Source organism: Musca domestica, unplaced genomic scaffold, assembly GCF_030504385.1.
Source record: "Musca domestica strain aabys unplaced genomic scaffold, Musca_domestica.polishedcontigs.V.1.1 33, whole genome shotgun sequence".
Classification (NCBI taxonomy): Eukaryota; Metazoa; Arthropoda; class Insecta; order Diptera; family Muscidae; genus Musca; species Musca domestica.
Window position 1 is genome coordinate 9,232,267 of NW_026712312.1, and position 16,145 is coordinate 9,248,411.

Genomic DNA, 16,145 nt, shown 5'->3' on the forward strand with positions numbered 1-16,145 from the left:
GAAATTACTGTTTAAAATACAACACAAAACATTTCTCCCACACCCTCGTAAACCTTTGGGCACCGGAAGACAAACAGAGAAAGAGAGAGTGTAAAAGTTTACGGAACTTTAACTTCAAAACAATGGAACATCGTTCAGCTCTGTTAATTCTCAAAAAACTAGATAGTATTCAAAAGTACACAAAGAAAAAAAAAACAAAAAACTGAAACATATAAATTCGACACACAACATAATGACCGAATTAGTGATGACTTCAAATGGCATTTTAATGCCAAAAAACCCCGTTGGAACTGTACAGTTTTATTTTCAATTATTTCAATACAGATAATCTGTTTCATCACCAAGAACATTTGAAATACAAAAAAACAACAACAATAACAAATAAAAAAATAACAGTGAATTTTTATTTTCGGAAAATTATTCTATTTGTTGTGGACAATTTCAATTGTCAGTCACAGAAAAGGAGGAGAACCGTAACCGCATCATCATCATCGTCGGCGGCGTCGTCGTCGTCGTCTTCGTAAAGAAGAACGTAGACAACACCGCAATTGCAGTTTTACTTTTTTGCCCCCAAACGTCGTCATGATTGACCTTTTGAATTGTCATTTGTTCATTGTCAACAACAACAACAACACCAACAACACAAGCTGCGCAGCAGTAACGTTATTTGGCTGACTATGACCTAACTTCCTGTGTAGCTGACATTACAAATTATGATCAGCGAGCAAATTTTCACAGACGATCAGCGGCGTAATGATGATTGTCATGACCAACATGATTGTCATTTGGATGGCATAACTGACTGAGGCACACTGGTTTGCATTTGCTCGGCGGCAACAGAAGCATCAGATTTATGGCAACAATCGTTTCCACCAATCGTCGAATAGCTTTAACGGTGTAGACATTAGCGAGATTTTCCACTGCCTTCCCCCTTCCCTTCATTAATTAGAAAAAAGGTATGGAAAAACAAAAACAGAAACCATAGAATCAAATCCAATGACGTCACTTGGAAAAACAAACAAAACATGAATACGCATTTGAATCGGCATTTGTGACATTTTCAAACCAAAGCTACTCATAAATAATCGGGTTTTATTGGTCAAACTGTGTTTAGAAGATTTCAAAGCCATTATCAGCATTCAAATGGATTTGAGCGCATTTAGCCACTCAACGGGTGGCAGTAGGCTACAGCATCATCATCATCATCTGAGAGCTCTATCACACGCTGGGTGGTGGTGACAACATTAGAACGTCTTTCACAAACAAAAAAACAAACCCACAGACGACGAGTGCCTCCTAAATTAATCTCATGAATATGAATGGCCGGAGGAGAGCGGGAACGAAAGGGGATTAAATTAATATTTTGTTACACCTTTTAGAAAACAAACATTTCTAGCTTACATTTTTTTTGTTAATTGCAGTCGAGATAAAATATGATTAAAATTGACTTTAAAGAGATTTTATCCTCTAAATGGCCTGATAAATTGTTGATAAGGGATATCAAATTTAAATTTTGATACCCTTCTTTATAAAACGTGTTATCTTTAAATTTTAATTTGAATTTTTTGGTCTACGAATATTTTCAATGGAATACCATTTATACAAAATGATAAGAAAAATACATAGGTCCTATTTATTTCATTCGCTGTGTTTGAAGATTACAAAGTAATAATTCAAAAACCTGAGACTGGGTTCAGATTGCTGTTGATGTTGTTTTGACATTCCACATTTTCAAGAAATCGGAATTTTCGATTAATTAAACAAAAGCCAATATCCCATAATTGACAATGACCGGAGAATTACAGAATATTGACTTTGGTTTAGTTAATCGAAAATTCTGTTAATTTAAATAAATACAATATTAATCTCAACTCAATCCCAGATTTTTTTCTATACATACGTATATACGCCTACGAAAATCGAATTATTTTCTTTTGCACATATTTACATATACATATCTACATATCAGTAAAGAAAGTCTTAAAGCTACACCCATACACCCCTAACTTAATAGAGCTTCATATAACAAATAAAAATATAACAAATTAGATGAACAATATATATGGGAGCTATAGCTATATCTGAACCGATTTTCACCAAGTATGACATACTTGTTTCTATGCTCAATTCGGTCGAAAGTACCAAATTCCAATCCATTTGAACAAATACACGTATGTGCCCAATAAAAAAAAGCAAATCGGACGAAGATATATATGGGTGCTATATCCTAAAATGAACCCATCTCTATAAAATGTGGGAAATGTATTTCTGTGCTGTATTTAATATATTTCCTCAAAAATCGTAGTTACGGAGTGAATATTACGGCTGCGGAGAACAAAAATATCAAATCGGATGAAGAATACATATGGGAACTATAGCTATATTTGAACCGATTTCCATCAAAATTTTCCATAAAATATTTGGGCTGATATTACACGTTTGGTGCACATAAAAATTAAATCGAACGAAGATATATATGGGAGCTATATCTAAATTTTGACCGATTATATCCAGTATCAATAGGGTTCGGTCAAACAATGACTTGTGCGAAATCGGACAATAGACAGACAGACGGGCGAAGCATAAATCGACTCAGAATCAAAATGATCTATGGGTCTATCTCGTTTCCTTTTGCCTGATGAATTTTGAACCCTTTGTGTGTGAGGTACCAGAAGAATTGGTTCGACCTGTACCATCTATGTAAAAGATCTTGAGTTGATGGAAATCGGAGAGGTACAAGAAGGAGTGGGCCGATATATTCCATCTTCACACCAGAACTTGGGTTTATAAAAATATTGTGATGTGTGAAATATGAAGAAAACCGGATGCTTATTTCGGATTTTATGATCGTTTTGGTTATTCAAAATTTTGGCCCTTTGTGGGGGAGGTACCAGAAGGAGTGGTCCGATATATTCCATCTTCACATCAGACCTTGGGTTTATAAAAAAATTTTGATGTGTGTAATTTGAAGACAATCAGAGTCTTACATCACATTTTATAGGAGTTATAATTATTCAAAATTTTGACCCTTTGTGGGGGAGGTACTTGATGGAGTGGACCGATATTGAAAAATTGTAGACAGTGTGGAGCACATTCGGCACAGAAGTATTAGAAATTGAAAGTAAATCAAAACTTAACTTCAACATGTTGTAATAACCGGGATTTGGACAGCCCGCTCTTCGCGTCTAAATGCATAAAAGTAGTGGTATAGGAAAAGAAATTAATACATCTTTGTATTTCGCACGCGTTTGAGTGATCTATTCCTAGCTGCTAAAAGCTTCTTTAATTGTATGAATATCTTTTCATAACTCATAAATTTTCTCATGCAAAGGCAAACGCATGCAGAAAGAAGCAAGAAGATGATGAAGCCCTGTAGACGCTGACACAATAATTATGATTTCCATAAAAAAGACGATGACAATGATCTAGGAAAACGTCATCAATTTATTCATGTGCAATACAGAGAACAAGAGAAACAATGCCCTTATAACCTCCCGCTCTCTCCCCCTCATCCCGACCAATTGTCCACCCCCATCATTAACAACAACAATAACAATGTCATGCGACAAGAAAAAATCCAAACAAAATGTAGCAGCAGTAGCTGATCGTCAAGCCAGCAGTGGTTGTGGGTTGAGTTTAAATGGTTGTGTAGCCGAATGCGATGATCATGAAAATGGCGAGGAAAGACGGCGATGATGCTGCTGCTGCTTCTGCTGTTGATGCACTCGTTTGTTCAATTAAATTTAATTAAGATTAAAGCGTATGCCAGCTATTTTTTTTTTGTTGAGTTTCTCGTGTGGATCTTTAGCGGCATTAAGTGACGACCTTTATGACCAGTGAATAATGTTACGCCCCAGCCGGGTGTGTTTTAGGGGTGATGGGGGAGACACACTTGAGTTCAAGAATGGACCGTTTCAAATGCATTGTCCCCATCAGATAAAATATTTGTTTTTGTTTATGGATCACTTGCATTAGCCAACATTCATTTATTCTATTCTATTCTATTTTGTGTTTGTTTATTGTCTCATCGTCTAATGTGCAAGATCTAACACCATTTTCACACACACACACACATACTCACATATGAACATTTATGTTTCCTATTTCAATGCCTGCGTTGGCGGATCTCATAAGGGGGAAGTTTGATTAGAATTCAGGCTGCTGCGTAATGTGGAATAAAACGTCGACACAATTTCAAAATTTCAATTCTCTCCAATTTAATTCTAATAAAATTATGCTTTCGTTGCAAGCTGAAATTTTCTTAATTAATGGATGCATTTGTTTTTGTTTTTTCTTTTAACGATTTGGATACAACGACAACTCCCCCAATTAGACACGCACTCATTTGGCTGTAATGTAAAATTTATTTTCTTCTCTCTGGCGTTTTATTAATTGCCAGTTTAAGATACAAGTCATGTGTGTGTGTCTGTGTGTGCGATGCCGCTAAAGCAATTACGATTTGTATTTAAATTACTAATTAGATGTTAAATTTCATAATTTCTCTTGTGATGCGGTATTAGGCCTTTTATACCACTAGTCGCTTGTGGCCGCCTCCCCATCGATTCACAACTGACAATTAAGAAAGGCTGGAAGATAGAGTTTTAGTAGCATATTTTATAGTTTCCAATTATAACTTCCTTTGGGACGATACATGCACTCACTCACACACACACACACACTCACTCACTCGCACATTTGTGTAATTTGTTTGCATTTGCTCTTGATCCCAAAGGGAACTTTTAAAAGATTGATGTGTGCTTAATGTAAATTCAAGTTGCTTTTTATTTGCCTGTGACTCTCTTAATTGCATTTAATTATATCATTTGTGTATTGTCGGAACCGGAATAACGGAAACACCCAAAATTCAATTTATTTCTTGAAAATGAAGTATTAAATTTCTTCCAAATGGAATTCGGTTTTATATTGCATTACTCAAGGGGGCTGTAATATCACAGCCCTTATAAATGTGTTTTATTTTAAAAATTAAGAGAATATTTCATATTTCAAATAATATTTGGGATTTTTTGCTGCTGAAAGGTCATAAGCCAACCAAGCACTGAATTCTATGAACAATTTGTTATCTGTCAGTTCGAGAGCCAAGAGCATATTTTAGCTCGAACGTTGTTTTTCTTTCATCACAGGTTTGATTGACATTTGACATAAATCCATTTTAATGGAAAATTATTGGCGACCATTAGAACACTTTTGTACACAGTTTGTAAATAGGAAACTGTCTCGATATTTTAGTTCATATCGGTCCACTCCCTCTGATACCTCCCCCATAAAATGTGAACATTTCCAAAGAAAATAATTTACTGCACATATAGAGAAATGATAATTCGATTTTGCTCCACCTTTGCAAATCCTAATATTTGCATTAGTGCTAGGTCAGGTGCGAAAATACACAATATCGATCCACTCTACCCCACACAAAGGGTTTAAGTTTTGAATAATAAAAACGATCATAACAACCGAAATAAGCATCTGGTATATCAAATATATCAAATTACACACACTACAATATTTTTATTAACCCTTTCAGTGTCAATGAAAATTTTTGTCGAGATAAAAATCTGAAATTCCGTACTAATTTACTAAAATGTGCTCAGAAATTCGAAAACGAAACTAATAGAATAGAACTGCAATATTTTTAAATAGCGAACGTGTCTGTTATTAAAAAATATCAAAAATAACGGTTCGTAAGAAAAACAAAAATGGCAAAGAAAGAGAGTACTTTTAAATGTCAAATATATTTGACAAAAACACTGAAAGGGTTAACTCAACGTCTGCTGTGAAGATGGGATATATCGGTCCACTCCTTCTGGTACCTCCCTTACAAAGGGTCAAAATTTTAAATATCCTTGAAGCTCATAAAACACGAAATTAACATCCGATCCCATTCAGGCTGGGTACATCTCAATATTTCCATCAACACAAAATCTTGTATAAATATGGTAGAGATCAGACCATTTATTCTGGGTTGAAGATTTAGAAAGACAAAACGCTCAAGGAAAGCGAAATAAGCATCCAACTCTCTTCAAATTTCACACGTACAAACATTTTCGCTAACACATAATCTGTTGTAAAGATGATATATAACTGCGAACCCCATCTGGCTTTTCAATGCTTTTATCTTGCGAAACAAGTCAGCGATTCTTTACAATATTTATCCAGAAACATGAGATCAATATGGAATTCATTATTTCGCATAAAATTGGATATATATGTTCGATTCTTCTGTAATTTTGCCTTAATCAATATTTTTTCTGTATGAAAATGGAAAACTTCGGTCGACTTTATCTGCACATTTTCTAAAAATTATCACATATCTCATATAAAGTGAAGGAAATTAATTATATGGTCCAATACTGGCACGAAGTAATATATATGACATATTTATTTAGGTCCGATACGAAATGGACAATATTGGCCCATTCCTTAGGAACCTACTCCATAGAGAGTCAACAATTTGAATAATCATAACAGAAGTCAAAATATATTTAAATCATCGAACATTTGTCGGCAAAACCGATTGATATTTTTTAACTTTTTTCTGTCATTCGATTAAGAGCGAGTATGCTGAGTACGAATAAAATTCCCTCGAAATCGAGCAGATTCTGCTGCATTAACGACACAAAAACAAATATCAATTGTCATTGCTTTTGTTTTTTCACAAAACCACCTCCAGCCTTGCAGTATTCTGTTCCTGCCCCAGTCCAAAGCAACATCAAAGCCCATTTGCACGAAGACACGCAAATCATTAACCAAAAAAATTTCACTTGATTTCTCTCATAGAGTAAACTCTTACTCTTCTTCGGCCATTTTGTCTCCCACTCTTTAATTAGGAGTCCTCGGGACTCGTTTTAACTACTTCGAAAGTCATAGCCACATTTTGCAACCGAAGAGACTGCAATCTAATGTTTTGATATCTGAACCATTATAGTAGTATTTTTCTTTTGTATACAATGCAGGTCCATGGCTTGGAGAAGTCACCATTCGAGTGAAGTTATCCCTTGTTAAAGGATAATGTAGCCTTCACCAAACGCCATAAATATAGTTGTTTGATTACGAATCGGCCAAATATATACACGACATTATATAAAGCATAGTATTCAAATATCGAAATTACATATCAATTTTTTTTCAATTTAGCCGACCCAACATAATTTTTATTTTAAAAATTCCTCTCTTTATAAAAACGGAGCATTAATTCAATTTTTTCAATCAATCCCTAAACTATTGTCCCCATGTTGCTCAGTAACAACAGTACATATAAATCCTATTACACGTCATTTCCTCGTATTTGAATTATTATCCGGTGCAAGGACATACAAATGAATAAAACACACAAGGACACCACCTTAACAAACTCACATACAGACACACACGATATGACCTCTAGTTGAAGATTTCAACGAAAAAAAAAGAACAAGCGCAGAATTCCTTCAGAGTTAAAAATAACTTTCAGGGTTGGCGAAATGAAGCTGTGACAAATTGTTGCCTTGCCAAGCGTCTAAGAGGCCCCATTCAATGCCGCAGTAATGCGACCTTAATGCAATGCAGCCAAACGTTCCACAGCCTCTTGACAATGCGCAGAGGTGAAGTGGAGATTAAAACATTTCAAGACAATAATTTGACAAGCGGGTAGAAAATAAAAGATGTGTGAAAGAACAAAAATGTAAGAGTAATAATTGAGACAAGCTAAAAAAAGGACTAAGAGGCTGTAGGTGGAATAAAAAAAATAAGCAGGAGACAAAAAGAAAAACAAGATATCATTTTCATTGAAGGTGATTAACAGGATTCCAGGATATAAGAATTATAGTTGCCTACGTCTTGACATTAAAAATAATTAATTAGTGGTCATTGCATAAAGAAAGAATAGTACTGAAAATATACTTAAATACATGAAATAAATTTAAATTATTTTTAAAAAATACATATTACTTGGAATTGTTCTTTTTAACATTCTAAAATTTTTTTTTTAAAATGTGAATCCTAAAATGGAGTTCCCTGGTTCCATGAAAAGGAAAATTAATTTGAAATCAAGGAACCAAAAAATGCTACGAAGATCTGGGCTTTTACACATGATCCCGCCCATTCGGGATTATAATACACGGTTTCCAATGCTAATATTAAGTGTGTACCTATTCTGTGTTATCAGTAGTCTAGTCATATGTCTATGTTAAGTTCAATGTTGAAATATATTTTTTGAATTTTAAATTGAAATATATTTTTTATGCTCTTTTGTTATCCTCATTTTCGTTTGACATTATCCTTTGTACGTATTCATTGGCACGCACCATTTTCCTTCCTATTCAGCAGTTGTTATCGTTTTAATTATGTTTCCATTTTCATGATTCACATATTCCGCTTTAGAACAGAACCAAAATCCACTCACAAACAACCAAACGAACCAAACGAACCAACCAACCAACAGTCAATCAATCGCTCAGTCAACAATCTCAGTCACACTCTATTCCTAGTTTTCAGACAAAAAAATCAATTCAACTCAACCAACAAAAACAACAGTGCATTACAAGAAAAAAATCCACACCCAAGCCATTCTTCTCGTTCTTCTTCTTTGTTTGGTTTCATTCCTCCTTCGTTCCATTAAAGAGAAAAACAAAAAATGGTTTTTATGTTTTGGCCTTGATAACAAAAACAACAAACCCAAGATTTTTTGGCTGTTTAAAAATCGTGTTTTATGGCCTTTTCTACTTCCAGACTGCATCGCTAAGGAAACTAATGCCTGTTAGGGTAAGATATCCTCAACAACAAAACAAACAATAAAAACCAACCAACCAAATTATCTATAAAACCAACAACCAACCAACCAACCTTAAATACATATCAGAAAAAAACAGACAAACCTAAAAGCCTAGTTAATGTTCCTAACCACCATAGTACCTATCTACCACCTACCTATCCAGGGCGAGTGCTCGCTATGTAAATAATGCGGCAAGTTGCCTTAGTTTGTTTTTTGTCCTTTGTTCTTGTTTCGTTCCCTTTATGTTGACGTTTGTATCTTTTTTCCATTGCTTTTTGGTTTACATTTTCTTAAGGAAAATTGATCAGATAATCAAATAAATGCATTTTTATTTTTTATTCTCATCCTGGTCGCCAATGTCCGTCCGGCCGTGTCTTGGCGGACAAGTCGGCGATTTGGAAATGCATTAGCGTGCATTATCAGAAGTTGTTCGTATAAATTACTCCATATCCCTTTCAAAGTAAATATTTTAGTTGATTTATCATTTCGGTTATCCTTTCAATTCAATTCAATTCAATATTTTTTTTTTTTTTGTTTCGTTTCGTTTTATTTTTGAAAGGTTTGGCTTGTGTTATCAACGAATTCGTTTCATTACGTTGTTTTGTTTTGTTGTGTTGTATCTTAGAGACCTTAGCAAGGGTTGTTTGCATATATAGCGTTGTTGTTCTTGTTAATGTTGTTGGCGTTGCTATTGCTCTAGTCATAGTTGTTGTTATTCCTTTTTGCTAGAATAGTGAGTTTGTGGTTAATATTGAAAAACAAAAAATGTTAAACATTACACAAAACGGACGTCAATGTAATGTTGTAACACATAAATACTGTTTTAAACACACACATACATACCCAACCCAACCATGGCTCGGGAATGGTAGTCACCCCTACACCCCGTTTTATGCTGCCAAACGTCATTTTTAATTCGATTTGTGTTTGACAGTTAATAGCTGATTTTGGCATATGAATGTTTGAACGAATAACTCAAGTATCCTTTTCAAGAAGACCGCACAATAGCGAAACAGACAACAGTGGCACGAGTCACCCAACTCACGCAGACACACACACACAAATGTCATTAGCCAGCAGCCTTCGTCTATACATTTCTATTAAATGTGTGTGCGTGTACATGAGTGTCTCCATTCTGCATTGTGGGTTATTAAAAATACATAATTATTAACCTCAAACACATTTCCCAACAGCATTTCGAGTTTAAACAACAATTCCAAGTGTCCTTTGAAATTACACCACCACCATGTAAAACCTCTTTCAGGTACTCTTCCGGTCCCATGTTGTATGTGTAGCAAAAGAATAATTAAGTTTTTATGTGAAATATTTTGGGTAATAAATATTCATAATCCCCTTTCTGCCAGACACAAATGCAAAGGATACAGGTGCATTTGTTTGGATCATGTTTTAGGATAAAAGGACTTGATGTAACACATAGAGGAGTGAGTGTTTTAAAGCTCGATATATTATTTTGGAATGGAATGACACTCACTGTGCAACATTATTTTGAGGAATATTAAACGGGGGAAACTCATTAAGCAGTGAGAGGTTCCTTGAAAATCGTTGCGTTTTTATTCAAAAAATTATATTTTTCATTGAGGAAAAAACTATATTCTTTAGGATTACCACACATCCGATACAAAAACTTTAATAAAACAAGTAAAATAATAACAGCCGGTTTTGCCGACAAATGTATACCCCCCAGCCTTAAGTTGTTATTATTCCCCTTATGGGAGAGGCTCCGAAGCCAATATCGACCAATTCGTATCTGGCCTAAAACTGATATAAATATTACATAGTACCACATTTGGACTATATCGACTAATTCCTATACTTTATTTTTGGAAAAAGTCGAAATATGCGAGAGGTACCAGATATAGCGGACCGAGGGTTTTCTATTTTCATACTTCATCTAACACAGATAAAAATATTGATATGTGCAAAATTTGAAGGAAATCGAACCTTTATATCCAATTTTATGCGAAATCATAAATTCCGAGAAAGTACATATTCATATCAGATTTCTGGTTAAGTTTCGAATTGTTTCGCAACTTATGACAGATATGAGTTTGGGAAATTGTGACCCTTTGTGGGTGAGGTGCCAGAAGGAATTGACAGATATATATCAGCTTCAAGACAGATCTTGCGTTAACAAAAATATTTAGATGTGTGAAATTTGAAGAGTGTCGGATTATTATTTCGATTTTTTTGAGCGTTTCGTTTTTCAAAAATCTTAAACTCTATATGGGGGAGGTACCAGAAGAAATGGCCCGATTTCTACCATCTTTATAATTGTGTTGAAATCGGAGATTTATTTCATTCGTTATTCAAAATGTTGATCCTTTGTGGGAGAGGTACCAGAAGGAGTGGACAGATATATTCTACCTTCACACCAGACCTTGGGTTAATAAAAACATTGTGATGTGTGTTATTTGAAAAGAACCGGGTGCTTATTTCGGATATTACGATCGTTTTGCTAATTCAAAATTTTGACCCTTCTTGGGGGAGATACCAGAAGGAATCGCCCGATCTCTACCATCTTTATAACAGATCTTGTATTGGTGGAAATATTTAGATGTGCCAATTCGGATGTTAATTTCGTGTTTTATGAGCTTCATGAATATTCAAAATTTTGACCCTTCGTGGAGGAGGTATCAGAAGGAGTGGACCGATATGTTCCATCTTCACAACAGTCCTGGGTTAATAAAAAATATTGTTTTGTGTGTTTGCTTCCTGTGTAGTGAAATATTTTTTTTTGAAAATGTTAACCTTTTGTGGGGGAGGTAGCAGAAGGAGTGGACCGATATTGCCAATAACCGATCTCAATCTAAGGTTGATAATAATCTTACGATGTACCAAGTTTGCATTAAATCGGATACTCCCTTCGAGAGTTATCGTGCGCACAAGCCAGACAGACGGACGGGCGGACATCGATAGATAGACTCCAAAAATATCCTGAAATGGATTTGGTCCAAAGGGACCTAGTGTCTAATACCGCTATTTCAATGAGGCACGTTTTGGCCGTATCAAATGATATGTATATACCCTCTCTATCCATATGGCTGATAAAACCCAATTTGTTCCTAGTCGAGACATGTTATGGCTTATTTGTATCTCATAACAAATTTGTAGTACAAAATGCTTTTTCTTTCAAAACCATCTTTCTTATGATATACACATGCACACATACACGTTCACGTCATGAAACAAATCTTTTTCTTTTTCCATCCGCGCTGATGTCAGCGTTGCACATTCACTTCAACAATTCCTCCAGCTTACCTTAACGTCTCAATTACTGCGTTTAACAGCTCCAATAAAATTACCGCAAAAGAAGAACTTTTTTCTATTCGCAGAATGAAGTCGTCAGGCTAAGCTGAACAAAAAAAGTGCAAAGTCTAATGAGTCATAAAATGGCATTTAATGCACTCGCTTTAAACTTGTTTTGGTCTTAACGATCTCAAGGCACACAAACCCAGACCCCCATGTGAATCTGATGAGTGGAAAAAGCGAAAAAAAAATAAAACGAAAAGCATAGTGAGGAGGGTTGTGCAAATGTGGGCAGGAACTTTTTTTAAGACCATTGCCCTCACTTAATTATTGAGGACGGACGTGTTCTATGGCGAACATAGATAGTACATACATAGTGGGAACCCAACCACCCATCAACCAGCCAACCAACCACCTACACATCTGGCTGACATGCACTACTCACACATGATACACAAAATGGCTTTGTCGTAAGTCATGACACTATTTCCTGCTCCCAGACCAACTGACGAACTCTCGCAACGTGTAGTAGTTGGTGTCCGCTTAGACAGTCTTTTTAAAATAGTAAAAAAAACATCGAAAAAAAACACGAAACAATTGTATGAAAAGCGTAAAGGTGGTAACAACATATGGCAAGGTGGTAAGCCAGGACACACGAAGGAGGAGGCGTTGGGTCACTTTAAAAACAATCAAACAAACATTTGTGCATTTGGTCACACACATCTACACATGCCTAGCCATCTACCTACCTACCACATATGTGAATGAAAGCGACCAGGTGAAAGATTGATCGACTGCACGTCGACCATGCGACGTGATGGCAGGACATATTCATTCAGTCAGTCGAAAAAGGATGTATTCGTGCGTACGTGTGGTTAACAATGCTGCCCTCTGCTGAACAAATATTTGCCAGGGGTTGGAAATTAGTTAAAACCAAAACGGCCAAGTTTGATGGTGTTTCCTAACAGTTTAATGACCAAATCAGGCTGGCCAACGGACTGGGGTGACGAGGCAACTATGACATAGCAGAGTCGATACCCCTAACCCCCAACAACAAATGCATTTTTTTATAATAACATTAGTTATGTTGTTCTTGTTTTTGTTTGCAATTCAATTCAGTGCTTGCATTTGACACCATACTCTGGTTGCCGGGACACCATTAGGTGTTGTCCATGTCCAAGTACAGTTGCCACAGGCGACATTTTCAGTGAATGGAGGAACATGATTAGTTCTTTGAATCGGAAAAGTATTTTGCAGAAAACGGCATGCATTAATAATCGGTCTCTATTGATCCGAAATGTTGGCATGGTAATGTATTTATTATTGTTAATTAAATGTCTCGAGTTACAATCGTCATTTCCAAGTGTTCGGAAAAAGCTCATCATCCCCCCCTCATCATAATGACTACAGCATTTTCTTTGTAATTAATTTTTATTAAAACACATTTGAAATGGTCGACGGACGACCCCTGGCCGGCCATGCTGACATGATGAGGCTGCCAGAAATGATGTATCATCGACAGTTTTTCGACATTTAAAAGTCTTAAATTTTAATGTGACGTTCAGCCGCTTGTTTCTTCCAACATCTCGTTAAATGTTTAATGGAAGGCAGTAACAAATTTAATTACTTTATTTGATTCAATTATGGCCAGCTACGACACACTCGAACTCTCATAAAATATTTATAGGACATTTTAGAAAAATTTCAAGGGGGGATTTTGTTTGACAATTTTATGAGTGCTTTCTATTGAAATCAATTTTTGGAGTATTGAGAATTTCAAGTTTTTCAAATATTTAATGTTTATTTATTGATGTCACAATAAACTATGTTTGACACATTAACATTTTATTGATTAAAATACATTGATACAAATAAAAATGTTTTTAATGGACAGGTTCAGAATGACTTTCATCAGGAGGCTTGGCCTTCTGAAATTAAAATTGTGTAATATAAGGATGTGAGGCAGAGAGTTCCTTTGTTATAGCATTGGACGAAGCAAATTGTTGAAACGAATATACTCGGGTCCGATATAATGCATTGCTTACGGATAGATCATCAAATTTTAATCATTCAATTAACCATGTTTTTAATTCAGGAAAATTTAGTTTTTAGATATGATTTAAAAAAAAAGAAGTTAAATAGAATCAGTCGCTTTTGCCGACAGATGTATACTCCCAGCCTTGAATTATAATTATTCCAACTGTTGACCCTTTATGGTGGAGATTTCGAAGAAGTTGGTCAATATTGACCAATTCGTATCAGACCTAAGGCTGATATACATATTACAATGTGCCAAATTGGAACGATATCGACAACTTCCTATACTTTACTGTGAAAATATGCCTGAGGTAACAGATAAAGCGGACCGAACTATTCATCTAACAGACATAAAATATTGGTATGTGCAAAATTTAAAGGAAATCGAACATTTATATCAAATTTTATACGAAATCATAAATTCCGATCAATCATCAATTCCGATCATATTTATATCAGATTTCTGATTAAGGCAAATATTTAGATAGGAGAAGAAGTGGACCAATATATCCCATCTTCACAGCAGATATTGTAGAAATAATGGGATGTGTGAAATAAGACGAGAACATCATTACGGATTTCATGATCGTTCTGACTATTCGAAACGATGACTCTTTGTGGTGGAGGTACCAGAAAGAATGGTCCGATCTCTACCTTCTTTATAACAGATCTTGTGTTGGTGGAAATATTGAGATGTGCCAAGTCTGAATGTAATTGGATCTTAATTTCGAGTCGTATAAGCTTCATAGATGTTCAAAATGTTGACCATTTGTGGGGGAGGTATGAGAAGGAGTGGACCGATTTATTCCATCTTCATAAAAAAATGTTGACAATCGGTTTCTTACATCACATTTTATATGAGTTATAATTATTCAAAATTTCGACCCTTCGTGGGGGAGGTACCGATAATGTACATTGTTTGCACCAGACCTAGCACTGACACAAATATTAGAATTTGCTAAGTTAGAGAAAAATCGGATTATCCCTTCTCTTTCTGTGCAGTAAAATATATATATATATTTTTTTTTTTTGAAAATTTTAACTTTTTGTGGGGGAGATCCCAGAAGGTGTTGATCGATATTACTCATCTCCGAACTCGATCAAAATTTGACAATAATATTACGATGTACCAAGTTTGGACCAAATCGGATAATCCCTTCGAAAATTATCGTGTGCAGACAGACAGACGGACCGACAGACATCGCTAGATCGACCCCAAATATCCTGAAACGGATTTGGTAAAAAGATATCTATAAGACATGTTTTGCCTGTATCAAATGATATATACCCTCTAGCCATATGGCTGAGTGTAAAAAAAATGTTGAATATGGAATATGAATTTTTTTCCTCTACTCGATTAGGCACTGCGGTGGTCTCTTATCGCGTGATTTTTGCAATCCTAGCTATATAGTTCAGTATCCAGCCAAAATACTCTTTACAAAGCGGATTGATTACACATTTTTTTAAAGGATATTTTATTCTTCGAAAATGAGCAAAAAGTGGTGGTTATGCTATTGTTAAACGAAATTTTGCTCAGAAGAATTTAAGAGGAAGATATAGACAGCATTTGGTTTTAATAGGATAGCCACACAGACGAATTACATTGCTTGGTAATTGACAATGTAATTCATATGTCTACCAAATTTTTACAGATTCTACTGCTCAAAACTCTTCCTTAGCCAATGACATATCCTGGTAGAAGATATGTTGACATAGTTCGCTGGACAACATGAAACTAAGAGCAATATGATGTATAACCTATTTTCAGTTTTATTTCCTCAAGAGAACGTTAGTATCGAATGAATTAAATTATGAATACATGACATATTATTAGATTTTGCCACAACATAACTTTGTCCTACTTTTCTTTCACACAGACACACACAAACACAAGTTGAATATGTGTTTGACAAAGTTTCCCACAACTTATATTTTGTTGCTGTTGTCATTTTAACTGGAACAAACTACAAGCATGTCTGATTGATTTGCATGGTACATCGATGTGATAACAAGTGACAATCGCACACTTCTTCCGGAAGGCAGATACTCTGCGGAAGTAGGTTGTGGCAAACAC

At 35.3% G+C, this 16,145-nt stretch overlaps 1 protein-coding gene across 12 annotated transcripts in view; it reads left to right on the top strand.

Moving 5' to 3' along the window:
* LOC101890787 (fasciclin-1) overlaps positions 1-16,145 on the top strand; it is a 60,800-nt gene that overhangs the window by 13,669 nt on the left and 30,986 nt on the right. For 11 of the 12 annotated variants that reach the window (XM_059125342.1, XM_059125344.1, XM_059125343.1 and 8 more), the window contains exon 3: positions 8,725-8,757. The exons of the other annotated variant lie outside the window; for it this stretch is intronic. In XM_059125342.1, coding sequence (XP_058981325.1) covers positions 8,725-8,757 — 33 coding nt within the window. The remainder of the gene's footprint in view (positions 1-8,724; positions 8,758-16,145) is intronic. 12 annotated transcript variants of the gene reach the window in all.